At 36.3% G+C, this 16,730-nt stretch overlaps 1 protein-coding gene across 3 annotated transcripts in view; it reads left to right on the forward strand.

The window, feature by feature from the left end:
- Positions 1-16,730, forward strand: part of znf827 (zinc finger protein 827) — a 237,795-nt gene that overhangs the window by 214,926 nt on the left and 6,139 nt on the right. For 2 of the 3 annotated variants that reach the window (XM_057843537.1, XM_057843538.1), the window contains exons 9-13: positions 2,168-2,305; positions 12,427-12,601; positions 14,028-14,194; positions 16,103-16,309; positions 16,400-16,577. In XM_057843537.1, coding sequence (XP_057699520.1) covers positions 2,168-2,305; positions 12,427-12,601; positions 14,028-14,194; positions 16,103-16,309; positions 16,400-16,577 — 865 coding nt within the window. Of the gene's footprint in view, positions 1-2,167; positions 2,306-12,426; positions 12,602-14,027; positions 14,195-16,102; positions 16,310-16,399; positions 16,591-16,730 lie in introns of all 3 variants that reach the window. The other variant, XM_057843539.1, reaches the window with a different exon arrangement.

Genomic DNA, 16,730 nt, shown 5'->3' on the forward strand with positions numbered 1-16,730 from the left:
CTAGAGAGCATTTGGATGATCCAGAAGAGGACTGGGAGAATGTGTTATGGTCAGATGAAACCAAAATAGAACTTTTTGGTAGAAACTAGGGCTGCAGCTATCGAATATTTTAGTAATCGAGTAATCGACTGAAAATCCTATCGATTAACCGAGTAATCGGATATTTTTATTTTTAGGTAAAGAGCAATTATAAATATACATGAGAAAAATAAGATATTTAATCCAATATTGAATCATTTTCAGTCAATGAATGTCTTTATTTTCCATGTACATTGTTGAAAACAGCCAACAATTGCATCTAAGATGTGACTAGAAAAACAAATTCGTTGCTTTCACTCCAAAAACTAGATCTTATAAAAAACAGCAACATATTTCTTACCTAAAAATGTAAATACGCTTGATAACACACATCACTTGAAAGCTATGTGTTTTTCCCACGTGTTTCAATTTAATTTCCATTTGTGTCAAGCTATTTTTAAGTTTTAGTTAAGTTTTAAGTTAGTCTAAACTGTAAGTACTAGTAGGATTTTGAGTTTTTGCAGTGTTCAAAATAAATGTATGATACCAGCTGTATTGGAGCACATTTATTCAGCAATGACTACTGAGCTAAAACTGACAGTTAGCTTTCTTATGTTTTAATCTTACACCCTCATTAATCTATAGCGCTATGTTTTTACAGATTAAATAAAGCCTGTATGTAAGACACGTTAGCCACGCATCGACAGTGGTCATAATCAATAGAAACCTAGCCCTCTGAAGGGCTAACGTTACGTGAGCGAGTGACAGTAACGTTATATTTATTAGCGATGAGAAGTCTACTGCTTAAAGATGGCGGCTGTTTACTAACGCTGCCCAGACGCGGCCGAGTCTGTCATTTCGCATCTAGTCCTAAATGCATGCGATATCTATGAGACGCATCGGACACTACCTGCTACCAAACTAGCATCATGCGGGCGTAGTTTTTAGCAACGTCGGCGTAGTTTGTAGCGGCTGTCGGCTGCGGTAAGTTTTTAATTGCTTCTTCCTCTACGCACGTGATGCGCGTTGTCCCGCGTTAAAAGTAGTCCGGGCAAAACGTGATGCTTAGAGCTGGCAAAATTAAACGATTCCTCGAGGTGAATAAAATTACTCGGATCAGTTTTTAAACTCGAGTTGCTTGAGTATTCGTTTCAGCTCTAGTAGAAACACAGGTTCTCGTGTTTGGAGGAGAAAGAATACTCAATTGCATCCGAAGAACACCATACCCACTGTGAAGCATGAGGGTGGAAACATCATGCTTTGGGGCTGTTTTTCTGCAAAGGGACCAGGATGACTGATCTTTGTAAAGGAAAGAATGAATGGGGCCAAAGTATTATACTTTACAAGATCGTTAAATTTTAGCAGCTTTGATTGAACAAACAAATTATGTGTGTGAGATCCAAAAACCCGACCTTATGGATGATCCGCACGGCCCGTTTCTGTAAGGAAATTTTCCCCCTTCTGTCATTGTTTGCATACTATCCTCGTTAAAATATGAAAACCTATAAATGTTTGGGTGGCTTTAGTTCAAGCAGTTTTTTCATCTGTGTGATTTTGACAGATCTGATCGCATTTAATGGTGATTATATGCAGAAATGTGAGAAATTCGAAAAGGTTCAGATACTTTTTCATATTTTACTGGATGTAAATGTAGTCTGATGCAAAAATAAGTGAATCTTGACAACTTTGGTGTCACTGCTTTGGTCAATTTGATTTATTGTTCTATTATAATCATGAAATATCAATTCTTAACAGAAACAAACTTCAAACCAGACCAGGTAGTACGTTTTCTGTGGGGCTGTTAAGTAAAATCCTGTATCTGTTGCCACTGACCCTGTCTGTTAAATGAAACTAATTAGGCAATTAGCCCCTTGAAGGCCCGCAGCGCCACCTAATTGGCTTAATCGGCTTGCTGTTTGTCAGGTGGCCGCCTCCCAAGTTTGTCCGCGTTGCGCTCGCCTGAGCTGACCCGACCGTGACGCTCTTCTCACCTGTGAGGCTAATGCTTTTATGGGCTTAGACCCATTAGAAATGTCTGGGAAAATACCAGCGTGCCATGGCACCCTCTGCAGTTTTAGAATTCCCTTTCCAAAGCCTCCTGACCCCAAAACTTTCTTTGTAACAAACGAGGTTTGTCTTTACCTCTCAGATTCCGAAAAGGACGACAGCGAACCGGGCAACGGGATCGCCCAATGGCGGCTAAACGATCAGCTCTACCCGTGTCCTGTCTGCGGGAAAGTGTTTGGAAGGCAGCAGACGCTATCGCGACACCTGGCGCTGCACACAGGTACTTTTGTCACAATAATCATACTACATATTCAAGGTTGACCAATATATTGGGCCGTTTTTTTTCTAACATCGCCTATCAAAAAAATAAGCCGATAAAAAAGGATTTTGATCAGGCATCCGTGGCCACAGCTGACTGACGGTAGGACCCCGGAAGGACCCCCACAGCAGCTTGAAGGGAGGAAGCTTCAGGCTGGCCTATTTTTTAAATATTGTAAGATTTTCTTCGATACAAATTAGGGCGGTCAAAATTATCGCGTTAACGGGCGGTAATTAATTTTTAAAATTTATTACGTTAAAATTAGGGCTGTCAAAATTATCGCGTTAACGGGCGTTAATTCATTTTTTAAATTAATCACGTTAAAATATTTGACGCAATTAAAGCAGATGCCCCGCTCAGACAGATTTAAATGACAGTACAGTGAAACGCTCACTTGTGTTTTATGGCGTTTTGCCGCCCTCTGCTGGCGCTTGGGTAATTATTGACATCAACAATGGTGGGCTACTAGTTGAAAATTTTACAAATTTCATTAAAACGAAAACATTAAGAGGGGTTTTAATTAGTGTTGCACCGATACCATGTTTTGGCCCCGATACCGATAGATACCTGGCTGTGCAGTATCGGCCGATACCGATACATTACCGATACCACCCCGTTTATATATATATATATATATATATTCCCCCCCCCCCCCCAAAGAGCTACATAATTGGATGTTAAATCATTCGATCAAGGCTTTGTCAGGCTGTTGCTTACCTTTGCAAAATAAGAAAAAGACTAGTACAAAGTGAATAGTCTACTAAACCCTAGTAGACAATAGTTGAATAAACCTTTGGCTCTCAAAGGCCAAAATAGTGCTTCATTTGTGAAATTAATAAAACATGTATAATGCTAGCCCAACAGTAAGAAAGTAAAAATAAATTCATAATAATAAACTCTGAATGATCTGAATAAACTTTTTTAAACTTCTCAAAGGCCAAACAGTGTAACTTTCATGAAATTATTGTCACATTCTGCTGGTTAGACTGTGTTTTGTTGGTGGGCTGGTCGTGGGGGTGTTCCTGACGTCGCACCTGAATCCAATGCAGGCTCGTCAGCGCAGCATTTAAGCACGGGTGGTCTCAAAGATATTTGCCTTGCTGATCGCCATTTGACATCTCGCACTAGAGTCTCGCTATATTTGCTTGTTACGCCCCTGCATTGGGTTTTTTTCTGTTAGTGTGCTGCTCTCGTTTGTAACCTCTACCATGTGCAGGTATTTGAGTGTTTTTATTTTGGCTTTTTGGTTCAATGTCTATCGTCTTAGTAAACCTTCGAGTTTGTAGTATTAACCCTTGAGAGTCGAAGGACGCGCCGGCGCGTCCTCAGCGCACGTCGTCTTTGAAGCGCCTTCACGTTTTAATTACGTCACCCACATGCCGTTGGTTGGTCTCGTTTTAAAGTGCGGAAGTTGCGGTTTACTCTCGTTATTATTTGAAGTCAATCGACCAACTAAAACGTGAGATATTGTCATTTAAGTTTGATAGTTTTATTGTCATCTCAAAAAAACATTAAAACGCTGCATGGATCATTTGTTTATGTCTATATTTCGATCATTTCTTGTCCTTTTTCAAAACGGAAGCTCCATGAAAAAAAACACAAATCAAACGAACCCTTTCGAAGTCACAGTGGAAGCACAAAATGCGTTTTTTTTTTTTTTAATAAATAAAACTGCCGTGCGAGGTTCCACCAAACGAGAGGGAGGAGTGTTCTGAAGCAGCGAGGTGGCGAGCGACGGCCGTTTGGATCAAGCAGCGACTTTGTGTGACTTTGAGAATGAACGGAAAACTAAATTTAGCGCAAGCAATTGTGCTTTTTGATCAACTTGAGGAAGAGGATGGTCTAAATTCGTCATCATCGTCTTCTTCGGAAGAGTCCTTGAGTGAAGATAGTGACGGATTGAACACGTGGGTGACGCCATCGACGAGCAGAGGTAAGCAAACTCACTTTTTTTTTTTTTTATGCCGAAAAAGTTTCTTTTGAAAGTTTCTTTTGATATTGCAAGACAAAGTTAATTTTGATGCAATATAAGTGTGTGTTTGTGTATATAATAATAAAATGTGCATATCAGATCAAAGTCGTACGTGCACTGTGTGTATCCCAGGCAGGAATTTATAATTTGTGTTCTTTCTATATGAAGATTAGGGATGTAGCACATATTCATCAGCTATGGTATTGCTATGGTATTCTTTCTAGTGTCAAACATATAGATTTCCATTATTATTTATTGCTGTATATATTTTTATTTTATACTTTATTATTTTCATAAATACTGACTTTTTTTTCATGTACATTTATAGTGACAATGAAAAATCTACATTCACTGCCCGAATGGAAAGAGGACGAGGGAGAAGGGGTCATCACGGAAGAGCGATGAGATGTCAGCGGAGGAGAGGCTGGAGAAGTCAGCGCGGCAGAAGCCGATCACCACTGGCTCAGCCTGCACCTGTGCCATGGAGCACAGAGCAAGACACAGACACTGCCCCACAGTGCAGCCGGTTCACACCCCGGAGACCACCAGGACCTCAGGTGAATCGTGAACATGCATACACCCCAAAAGAACTTTTTGACCTGTTCTTCACCTCATCGACAATGATGAATATGTGCAAACACACAAACCAGTATGGCAGAGTTTGAAAAGAGATTGGGAAAAAGTTTGTGTGGACAGACACTACAGCGGAGGAGCTTGAAAAATTTATTGGACTCCTCTTGTACATGTCTTTGGTTTCACTTCCAACTGTGCAAGATTATTGGAAGGCAAGGAATTCCAGGACGAAACAGCTTTTCGGAGTGGCATGCCTGAAAAAAATTTAACTTGTTTATTGTAAATATTTTTGAAAATACTTTATTTTCCAATGCTATATTTTTTTTTTTCCCCCACAATCAGTCTTCTCAATTTGTGTATATAAATGTGTGTTCAAGAAGCTTGATTGTGTGTACATAGTTTTCATCAGGTGATGGGCCGCAATACCTAAACTCATAAAGAGATGGCCTCTAAACACTTTTTGTGTTAGATGGTATATATTTTTCACTGTTCTTCACTGTTTGGTCTGCTGTATATAACCTGTTTTGACTAGAGCATGTATAAAAGCAAAAAACGCCTATGGCTATACCTGTTGTTTATGTTGAATTGTCAAATATAAGACTATTTATTCTAAATTTTTTTGGTTGAATGTTCATCCTAACATGTTGAATAAATATTATAAAGTTTCAAAACGGTTCGTTACGCATGTTTGGTTGTCAATTGGACATCAATATTAAAAATTTTCACAAAACGATTTTGGAATTTTTGGTCTTTTTGGGCCCAAAATGATGATTTATAATTGGTCAGTGAAGGAAACAACAGTTTGGACATGAAGTTCAAGGTGTCACAAAAAAAGGGACCAAACCAGGCCATCGTAAACAATTCTTTCTTTGAAATATAAAGGCAACTTCAAAGGCATGCAAAATCAGACAAAATAGGCCCAGACCTTAAAGGGTTAAGCTCCGTCGACCTGCTGTCTCGGGGTACTTTTGTTATTTCTTCTATCCCGCGATCGTGTGTTATTTTTTTGTTTGCAATCATTAAACCCTTGTACGTATCCCCTGCTTGATGTCTGCTTCGAGTTCCAACTTTGTTTCCGCATTTGCGGACGCTAACAATTATAAGTAAAAATAATTGACCACAGCATCCCGTCTCTCTATTAGCCTCCTTTATTTCGGGAGGGGCGAGTCCCATATTTCTATTTCTGAAAAGTGGCAGCCCTACTTTGGAAACAGTTCCCAAATTACTGCGGCATTTCTTTTAGTAAAACACAATAAAAGTAAAGTAGACGTAGTGAACTGACCAGAGATTGTTGCTCCGATCCAGCGCCCTTCCTCTGGATAGCAGTCCTGCTCTTGCAGGCTCAAACTCGTTGTGTTCGTTCACATTTCGTCTTCAAATGTTTTATCAGGTTCGAGGTATTGAAATTGGCCGATTTACCTCCACATCTGGAAACTTTCAGGCCGCAAATCTTGCATGCAGCCACTGATTTTAATCGACGGGATTTCTATTTTGAAATACTTCCCGACCGCCGCCATTTCTCCTGGTTTGTTTTTCATCCATATAGCGATAGCTGCTTGGTGTTCACGTGTCATCACACAACACAGAGACGGAGTGTAGTGAGCGCCAGGAGGAAAAAAAGGCTGCGGTCAAATGTTATAATAGTGGACCGGTAAATGGTATCGGCGCCGTCTTTGCTGGTACTCTCCGATACCGATACCACCATTTCGGGCGCCCCCTGCCGATACTAGTATCGGTATCGGTGCATCTTTAGTTTTAATATAAAATTTCTATAACTTGTACTAACATTTTTCTTTTAAGAACTACCAAGTCTTTCTATCCATGGATCGCTTTAATGCAATGTTAATAATGTTAATGCCATCTTGTTGATTTATTGTTATAATAAACAAATACAGTCCTAATGTACCGTATGTTGAATGTATATATCCATCTTGTGTCTTATCTTTCCATTCCAACAATAACTTACAGAAAAATATGGCATATTTTATAGATGGTTTGAATTGCGATTAATTGCGATGAATTACGATTCATTAATTTTTAAGCTGTAATTAACTCGATTAAAAATTGTAATCGTTTGACAGCCCTAGTTGAAATATTTGATCCATTTAACACACATGCCCCGCTTAAACAGATTAAAATGACAGCATAGTGTCATGTTCACTTGTTACTTGTATTTTATGGTGTTTTGTCACCCTCTGCTGGCGCTTGGATGCGATTGATTTTATGGGTTTGAGCACCATGAGCATTGTATAATTATTTGGGCTTCAGCTATCAAGTATTTTAGTAGTCGATTAATTGATGAACTATTTAGTTCGAATAATCGATTAATCGGATAATGAACATAAAAAATTAAAATACCTGAGCTGAGCCTGAAACGGTATAAAAAATATAAATAAATAAGGATCTATGTACAACAAAAGAACAATTGGCTAACTTACATAGCAAAAGTCCACTAGCTGACTTTTTTTTTTTTTTCATACAGTGCTCTTAACAAATGGTTCAGACACATATTCCCTAAAAAAAAATGACTAAATATACCTATAAACTAAAATACGAATTAGGGTTGTTCCGATCATGTTTTTTTGCTCCCGATCCGATCCCGATCGTTTTAGTTTGAATATCTGGCGATCCCGATATTTCCCGATCCGATTGCTTTTTATTTTTTGCTCCCGATTCAATTCCAATCATTCCCGATAATTTTTCCCAATCATATACATTTTGGCAAAGCATTAAGAAAAAAATGAATAAAACTCGGACGAATATATACATTCAACATCCAGTACATAAGTACTGTATTTGTTTATTATGACAATAAATCCTCAAGATGGCATTTACATTATTAACATTCTTTCTGTGAGAGGGATCCACGGATAGAAAGACTTGTAATTCTTAAAGGATAAATGTGACTTTGTATATTGTGACTAAATATTGCCATCTAGTGTATTCGTTGAGCTTTCAGTAAATGATACTGTAGCCATTTAACTGTTCTGCCCCAGTGCATGATGGGGAGTGCAACCACGACAGTGCGTAGTTGCACCAATTGATATATCTTCTCCGCGTTGGGAAATAACATAGGGTGTTAAGAAAAAGATCAATTACTACCTTTCTTCCCCACATTGCTTCCCACGATATTTCTAATCGTAGGGAGAGGGAATGTAAAGCTTTAGCTAATTAAAAAAAGGCTCCAAAGGCTGCCAAAATTCACTCTACTCATTTTACGCTGCCTTTTAGCTCTATATATAGGTAAAATGGCGCCATTACAGATTGAACGCGACAATGCGTGAGTGTGTCGTGCAGCGCATGCGTTAATTGCGTTAAATATTTTAACGTGATGAATTTAACCAAAAAAAAAAAAAACGAATTACCGCCATTAACGGGATAAATTTGATAACCCTACCTTAAGCCTAAACGAAAGACTCTGGATGAGTGTAACATGTTATGTCTGTAACGTGAAATACAATTAGAAAACGATTTAATTAATAAGTATATATATATATTAAAAAAAGGCATGTCCGATATTTTTTTGCCAATTCCGATACTTTGAAAATGACGTGATCGGGACAAAAAACTTTAGCGCAAACAGAAACTTATCTTAGGTTGGTCTTAACAGGGAGCAGCTGGATTCAGCCATGTGAAATGAGGCAGACTAGAGGGCAGTGTATCCACCTAAATCAATAAAGCTAAATGCAAACACTTTCAAAACAAACCAGTACAACGCCACTTTAATTAAACGAATACTCGAAGCAGCAAAATTTAATTCGAGTGTTTTTTCTAATCGAATACTCGAGTTAATCGATTAATCGTTGCAGCACTAGTAATTATTGACATCAACAATGGCGAGCTACTAGTTTATTTTTTTGATTGAAAATTTTACAAATTTTATTAAAACGAAAACATTAAGAGGGATTTTAATAAAAAAATTCTATAACTTGTACTAACATTTATCTTTTAAGAACTACAAGTCTTTCTATCCATGGATCGCTTTAACAGAATGTTAATAATGTTAATGCCATCTTGTGGATTTATTGTTATAATCAACAAATACAGTACTTATGTACAGTATGTTGTATGTATATATCCGTCTTGTGTCCTATCTTTCCATTCCAACAATAATTTACAGAAAAATATGGCATATTTTGCAGATGGTTGGAATTGCGATTAATTATGATTAATTAATTTTTAAGCTGTGATTAACTCAATTAAAAATTTTAATCGTTTTACAGCCCTAATACTAATCTGTTTATGGGCTTTTTAAATGAAAAACAAGATTATTTTTTTTTTACTTAAGTAAACATATGAATATTCGTACAATTTTTGTTTTGGAGGGGTATAAGCACTGAGCGCATCAATTGAGACTTGTGTCAAAATGCCCCCCGCATGACACAATCGGACCATCTGAGCGCGTTGGCCGCGAACAGCTTGGCCACACTACAGAGAGCAGAAGTGCGGAAGCATATGTCACTCGCTGGTCTCTTTGCTCTCCACGGCGACATAAAGGTCGCTGGCTTCCTGTCCTGAGGGCAAATCAAGTTTGTGTGAGTGTGTGTGCGTGTCTTTCGATAATGTAATGTGCGGGTATGCCAGTATACGTGAAGTCCTTGAGTTATGAGCAAGTCCTGTTCCCACGCTGGCGACGAAAGTCGAAGTCGGACTAATCGTATTAAAAATGACTCAAAGGGACTACACTATACGGAAATATACAGTGCCTTGCAAAAGTATTCGGCCCCCTTGAACCTTGCAACCTTTCGCCACATTTCAGGCTTCAAACATAAAGATATAAAATTTTAATTTTTTGTTAAGAATCAACAACAAGTGGGACACAATCGTGAAGTGGAACAAAATTTAGTGGATAATTTAAACTTTTTTAACAAATAAAAAACTGAAAAGTGGGGCGTGCAATATTATTCGGCCCCCTTGCGTTAATACTTTGTAGCGCCACTTTTTGCTCCAATTACAGCTGCAAGTCGCTTGGGGTATGTTTCTATCAGTTTTGCACATCGAGTGACTGACATTCTTTCCTTGCAAAACAGCTCGAGCTCAGTGAGGTTGGATGGAGAGTGTTTGTGAACAGCAGTCTTCCCCTCTTTCCACAGATTCTTGATTGGATTCAGGTCTGGACTTTGACTTGGCCATTCTAACACCTGGATACGTTTATTTTTGAACCATTCCTTTGTAGATTTGGCTTTATGTTTTGGATCATTGTCCTGTTGGAAGATAAATCTCCGTCCCAGTCTCAGGTCTTGTGCAGATACCAACAGGTTTTCTTCCAGAACGTTCCTGTATTTGGCTGCATCCATCTTCCCGTCAATTTTAACCATCTTCCCTGTCCTTGCTGAAGAAAAGCAGGCCCAAACCATGATGCTGCCACCACCATGTTTGACAGTGGGGATGGTGTGTTCAGGGTGATGAGCTGTGTTGCTTTTACTCCAAACATATCGTTTTGCATTGTGGCCAAAAAGTTCAATTTTGGTTTCATCTGACCAGAGCACCTTCTTCCACATGTTTGGTGTGTCTCCCAGGTGGCTTGTGGCAAACTTTAAACCAGACTTTTTATGGATATCTTTGAGAAATGGCTTTCTTCTTGCCACTCTTCCATAAAGGCCAGATTTGTGCAGTGTACGACTGATTGTTGTCCTATGGACAGACTCTCCGACCTCAGCTGTAGATTTCTGCAGTTCATCCAGAGTGATCATGGGCCTCTTGGCTACATCTCTGATCAGTTTTCTCCTTGTTTGAGAAGAAAGTTTGGAAGGACGGCCGGGTCTTGGTAGATTTGCAGTGGTCTGATGCTCCTTCCATTTCAATATGATGGCTTGCACAGTGCTCCTTGAGATGTTTAAAGCTTGGGAAATCTTTTTGTATCCAAATCCGGCTTTAAACTTCTCCACAACAGTATCTCGGATCTGCCTGGTGTGTTCCTTGGTTTTCATAATGCTCTCTGCACTTTAAACAGAACCCTGAGACTATCACACATAGTACTGCAACGATTAATCGATTAACTCGAGTATTCGATTAGAAAAAAATATTCGAACTAAATTTTGTTGCCTCGGGTATTCGTTTAATTAAAGTGGCATTGTAATGGTTGATTTTAAAAGTGTTTGCATTTAATTTTACTGATGAGGGTGGATACAATGCCCTCTGGTCTGCCTCTTTTCACATGGCTGAATCCAACTGCTCCCTGTTAAGACCAACATAAGCTAAGTGTTTGTTTGAGCAAATGTTTTTTTAATGCATTCTTAATGTAGTTTGTAGGTATATTTAGCCGTTTTTTGTGGGAATATGTGTCTGAACCACTTGTTAAGAGCATTGTAAAAAAAAAAAAAAAACTTTAGCAGTTTGTAGCATTTAAGCTAGCAGACTTTTTCTGTCCAAGTTAGTCAATTGTTCTTTTGTTGTACACAGATCCTCATAAAAAAAAAAAAAAAATCGTTTGAGGCTCAGCTCAGGTGTTTTAATTTTTCATGTTCCTTATCCGATTACTCGATTATTCGAACAAACTAGTCCATCGATTAATCGACTACTAAAATATTCGATAGCTGCAGCCCTAATCACACAGCAGGTGCATTTATACGGAGACTTGATTACACACAGGTGGATTCTATTTATCATCATCGGTCATTTAGGACAACATTGGATCATTCCGAGATCCTCACTGAACTTCTGGAGTGAGTTTGCTGCACTGAAAGTAAAGGGGCCGAATAATATTGCACGCCCCACTTTTCAGTTTTTTATTTGTTAAAAAAGTTTAAATTATCAAATAAATGTTGTTCCACTTCACGATTGTATCTCACTTGTTGTTGATTCTTGACAAAAAAATTAAATTTCATATTTTTATGTTTGAACCCTGAAATGTGGCGAAAGGTTGCAAGATTCAAGGGGGCCGAATACTTTTGCAAGGCACTGTAAAAGGCAAACGGCACGAAAAAAGTGCAAAACAAAACAATGTTAATAAAGTTAAACTTCTTTATAAGTTGATCTGTTACTTTTTTTCTTTATTAGAAAAAAAGAACACAATGTTTGGCAAATGCGTATGTATAATAGTAATTTTATAGACAAATGATACTATTTACAGCGGCGGCAGAGAGTTTGGGGGGGCGCGAAACATTTACGTCTTCCTTGGGGGGGCGTGACAGAAAATAATTGAGAAGCACTGCCCTAAATCAAGAGCAAGTGACCCTGTAAATGCCCTAAAAGGAAACAGAAGCAACCAAAAATCAACAGGAAGCAACCTGTAAATGCCCAAAAATTAACTCATTGTCTGGCATTGGCTATGACTGACACCCAATCCATTCGGAGTGGGAGGGATATGGCAGCCATTGAACGAAGAAATTGTACGTCTACTAGTGATAAACTCACAGCAGAAGGATGAAAATAGCATATTTTTCTGTCTATTAGCTGTTGAAGACATTGTAACCCGAGGATTCCCAGTATTTTGAAAAAAAAGTGACTGATTATGAGCCTCTTCTTTGAGTGCTATTGAAAATGCTGAACATCATGAACATGAAGAATTAATAGTGACTTTTTTTTCTTTTGGCAGAGGAGAGGAAGTACAAGTGTCACCTGTGCCCGTACGCCGCTAAGTGCAAGGCCAACCTCAATCAACACCTGAGCATCCACTCGGTCAAGCTGGTCACCACCGACGCCGATCAGATCGTCACCGCCGTGGCGGCCGCCGACGCCGCCGAGCGCAAGAACTGCGCTTACTACTACAGGTGATTATGCGCCGGTACCACTATCGATATGTCAAAGAATAGCTACTCAAAAAATCGTATGTAATTTTTTTCCCCAATTTTTCAATAAAATAAGACATTTAATAATTAAAGAGGCTCAAAAAAGATTTGTACCTTTTTTTTTATTATTATTATTTATTGTTTTTTTTTATTAATAAAACATTTTTTTATTTAATTTAGAATATTTTTTAAATAAAAAAAGTCTATACTTATTTTCTTTATTTAAAATGTAAAAAAAAAAAAACGATTTAAAAAATTAATAAAATTATTTTTAATATTTAGTGGCTCTGACCTTTTTTTATTTTAAATATTTTTCTAAAAATGAAAAATAAAAAAGACGATATAACGATCATATTTTTTATTTTTCGATATTTACTGTTTTTTTCCTTTTTTGTTTTAAATGTAAAAAATAAATGACAAAAAATATATAATTGATAATTTATATTTCAATTTTTATTTATTTATTTCAATTTATATTTATTTCAAAATGTATTTCAACTTGTATTTATTTATTTCAATTTTTATTTATTTATTTCAATTTTTATTTATTACCATTGTATTTTTATTTATTTATATATTTATTTCTCTTTATATTTATTTATTCGTTCATTTATTTCCCTCTTCATTTATTTATTTATATATTTATTTCTCTTTATATTTATTAATTCATTTTAATTGTTATATATAACTGTTAGAAAAAAATTTAATTAAAATATAAAATAAAATAAAATAAAATATATTTTTAAAATAAATCAAAAATAGAAAAGTAGATTATCTACCTTTTTTTTAATACAATAAAAAAAAATCCTTTACTTTGAATGCTTTTTAGATCAATAAATGAAATAAATAAATACATTTAAGAAAATGTTTACTGTTTTACCTTTTTTGTTTTTTTTTTACTTAAAATGTAAAAAAAAATATATATATATATCATAATATCAAATGATAACTAAATTAATAATTGTGTTTTTATTAAGATATTTAATATTAAGAGGCTCCAAAAAATGGATTTGTAGCATTTTTAAAAATTAAAATATTTTTTTTTTCATAAATTATAAATATTTTTATATTGTGTTTGATTCATTTTATATAATCTTTATATATATTTGAAATAAATAAATTATGACTAAATTATAGGTAAATATTGGACTCTAATCAAAAGTGTGGACAAGGATTTAGTTTTGTAATTGGCACTCAATTTTTCGTGACACATTCTACCCCAAAACAATATTCATAAAAGATATATTCGTCATGTCCCGGCTGCAAATGTTTTAATCATCTTGTGGGTTTATCTGTCTTAAAAAAAAAAAAAATACTTGAGTCACGACGGTTCCCGAAGGCATGGCGACGTCTGATCTCTGGCAAGCTGCGCCACTTAGCAAATGCGCGTCTTTGCCTTCTCTCGCAGCTGCCACGTTTGCGGCTTCCAGACGGAGCTCAACGCTCAGTTCGTGGGCCACATGTCGCTCCATGTGGACAAGGAGCAGTGGATGTTCTCGCTCTGCTGCAGCGCCTGCGACTTCGTGTGCATGGAGGAGGGCGACATGAAAAGTCACATAAGCGCAGGGCACGCCGGTACGCACTCGACAGCCAGCTTTCTTTTTTCTTTTTATTGATGTTGGTTGGACAAACTGTATTCATATTTGATTGATTGATTTATTGGACATGTTTGTTTTGAATAGTCAATACATAAGTACCAATAATCAGTAACAATAATCAAATATAAGAAAAAGAAGAACAAAATCCGAGTGTTCAAAGTCGTTTGGCTGACGCTGACGGGAATGGACGTCCAATCCGTTCAATCCAATCCAGAGAGGGGCAGGTAAAGTAGCTGTCACGACTGAGTAATTAGAAAAAAATATATATTTCAATTTTTTTTTTTTAAATTCCATTTAAAAAGAGTTGGGGAACAGTAAATATTATCATTTTTTTCTGAAAATGGTCATTTTTGGTTTAAAAAAATATATATATATATATTATTAATGATCAATGTTTTTTTTTAATTCCATTTAAAAAGTTTTCTGAAAATTGTCTTTTTTGGAGGAAAAAACATTATTTCCATTTTTTTTTTTTTTTTTTTTTTTTTTTTTTTTTTTTTTAAAGTTGTATTATTTTTATATATATATTTTTTAAATATTCCTTTAAAAAAGTTTGGGAAACTGTAAATATCTTAATTTTTTTCAAAAAATTGTCTTTTTTAAATTTCTATTGTTAAATGAATAATACTGTAATTGTATATATATATATATATATATATATATACATACCCCCCCCCCCCAGTAAAAAAAAAATTCTGAAAATTGTGGGCGTGTTTGATTTTTTTTATTTATTTATTTTTTTATGTTTTTTAATTCCATTAAAAAAAAGGTAAGTTGGGAAATTTTGTTTTTTCTAAAAAAAAAAAAAAAAAAAAAGACTTTTTTTTGGAGGAAAAAAAATCGATTTGAAAAATTTAATTTTTATATATTATACCATTACAAAAATCAGGAAACGGTAAATTTTAATTTCATTTTTTCCCCTGAAAATTCCGTTTTTGGGTTTAAAAAAAAAAAAAACTTATTTAAGTTTTACTTTTATTATTAAATTTATATAATTATATTTTAATTATATATCTAAATCATTAAAAAAGTGGGGAAATTGTCTTTTTTTTCTGAAAGTAGTCTTTTTTTTCATTTAAATCAAATTTAAATTTTATTTCCATTTTCCATTAAATTGATGAATTTTTACATTTTTTTAAAATAGATTTTTAAAATGGTAAATATTATTGAGTTGTTAAAAATTGTATATATATTTTTTTAATTCAACATTAAATTCATACTTTTTTTTTTTTTTTTACCCGTAAAAATTGCAAACAAAATATAGATTTTTTTTTTGTATATTTCATTCTTATCTTTATAATTGACACATTTTAAATAAAGGAAAAATAATCGGTAAGTCATTTCTATTCTGGTATTGAGGAAAAAAATGACGTAGGAAAAATATTAGCTACTGTATCATATTTTATTTATTTTAAAAGGCTAAACATATTTTTAATATATGCATTCATTTCTGTAGCATTTTTATCCTTTATTTATTCCCATGTTTAAAAAAAAAACAATACAAAGTGGTAAATAGCAAATAGTCTCTCGTATAATTTTTGGGATTTATTATATTTTTTCAACCATCAAGCAGTTGATAATTGTATTTATTTGAATAATTTATTTATTAATTTGTTTAATTTAAACAAAAAAAAAATAATAATAATAATGGGAGGCAAAATGTTCATAATATCCGAATTCTGGCCTCCAGAATTTTTTTGTCAATTTTCTTCCAGTGAAAAACATGAAGTCCATCCACGAGATTTATTCTTGCGAGCCACACAAAATGAAGTGGCGGGCCAGAGCTGGCCCCGGGGGCCGCTGTTTTAACACCGCTGTTATAATCCGAAACCAATAAGAGAGTCCGCTTCATGCCAAATTCACGTTAGACTTCGTGTCGTTCCAGGCCTGAGCTCGCGGAGTCCCCTGAGCGAGACCAAGAGCACGTCGTCGTCGCTGTCGGCGCTGAGCGACTCGCTCAACAGCTCGGAGGGCGGCGACCTGGCGCACGGCGGCGCCGAAGAACTCAAGAGTCTGCTGGCCCCGCCGTCCTCGGCCGGCAGCCAATCCAGCTCCGGGAGCCACTCGGGTTCGGAAGACAAATCCGAAAAAGGTACAAAAAAAAAAAAAATGGAAACATTCATAATCAAAGGAAAGGTGACCCCACCCTGATAGTTAATTTTTTTCTCTGGGTCTTTTAAAGGCTTCGAATGCGTGTTCTGCACGTTCGTGTGCAAGACGCGCAGCATGTACGAGCGTCACCTGCAGATCCACCTGATCACGCGCATGTTCGAGTGCGACGTGTGCCACAAGTTCCTGAAGACGCCCGAGCAGCTGCTGGAGCACAAGAAGTGTCACAGCGTCCCCGCCGGAGGACTCAAGTAAGGAAAGCAAGTACAGTCACACCTTTCCTAAACTCCGCCCATCCTCCTTCACTCATCACGTCCATACACGCGCACGCATAACGTGGCCACGGCTCACCGATCCGTCGGCGTCACGCGTTTTCTGCCTATAGGGGGAGCCCACGGCGTCGT

This window comes from Corythoichthys intestinalis, chromosome 8 (assembly GCF_030265065.1).
Source record: "Corythoichthys intestinalis isolate RoL2023-P3 chromosome 8, ASM3026506v1, whole genome shotgun sequence".
NCBI lineage: Eukaryota > Metazoa > Chordata > Actinopteri > Syngnathiformes > Syngnathidae > Corythoichthys > Corythoichthys intestinalis.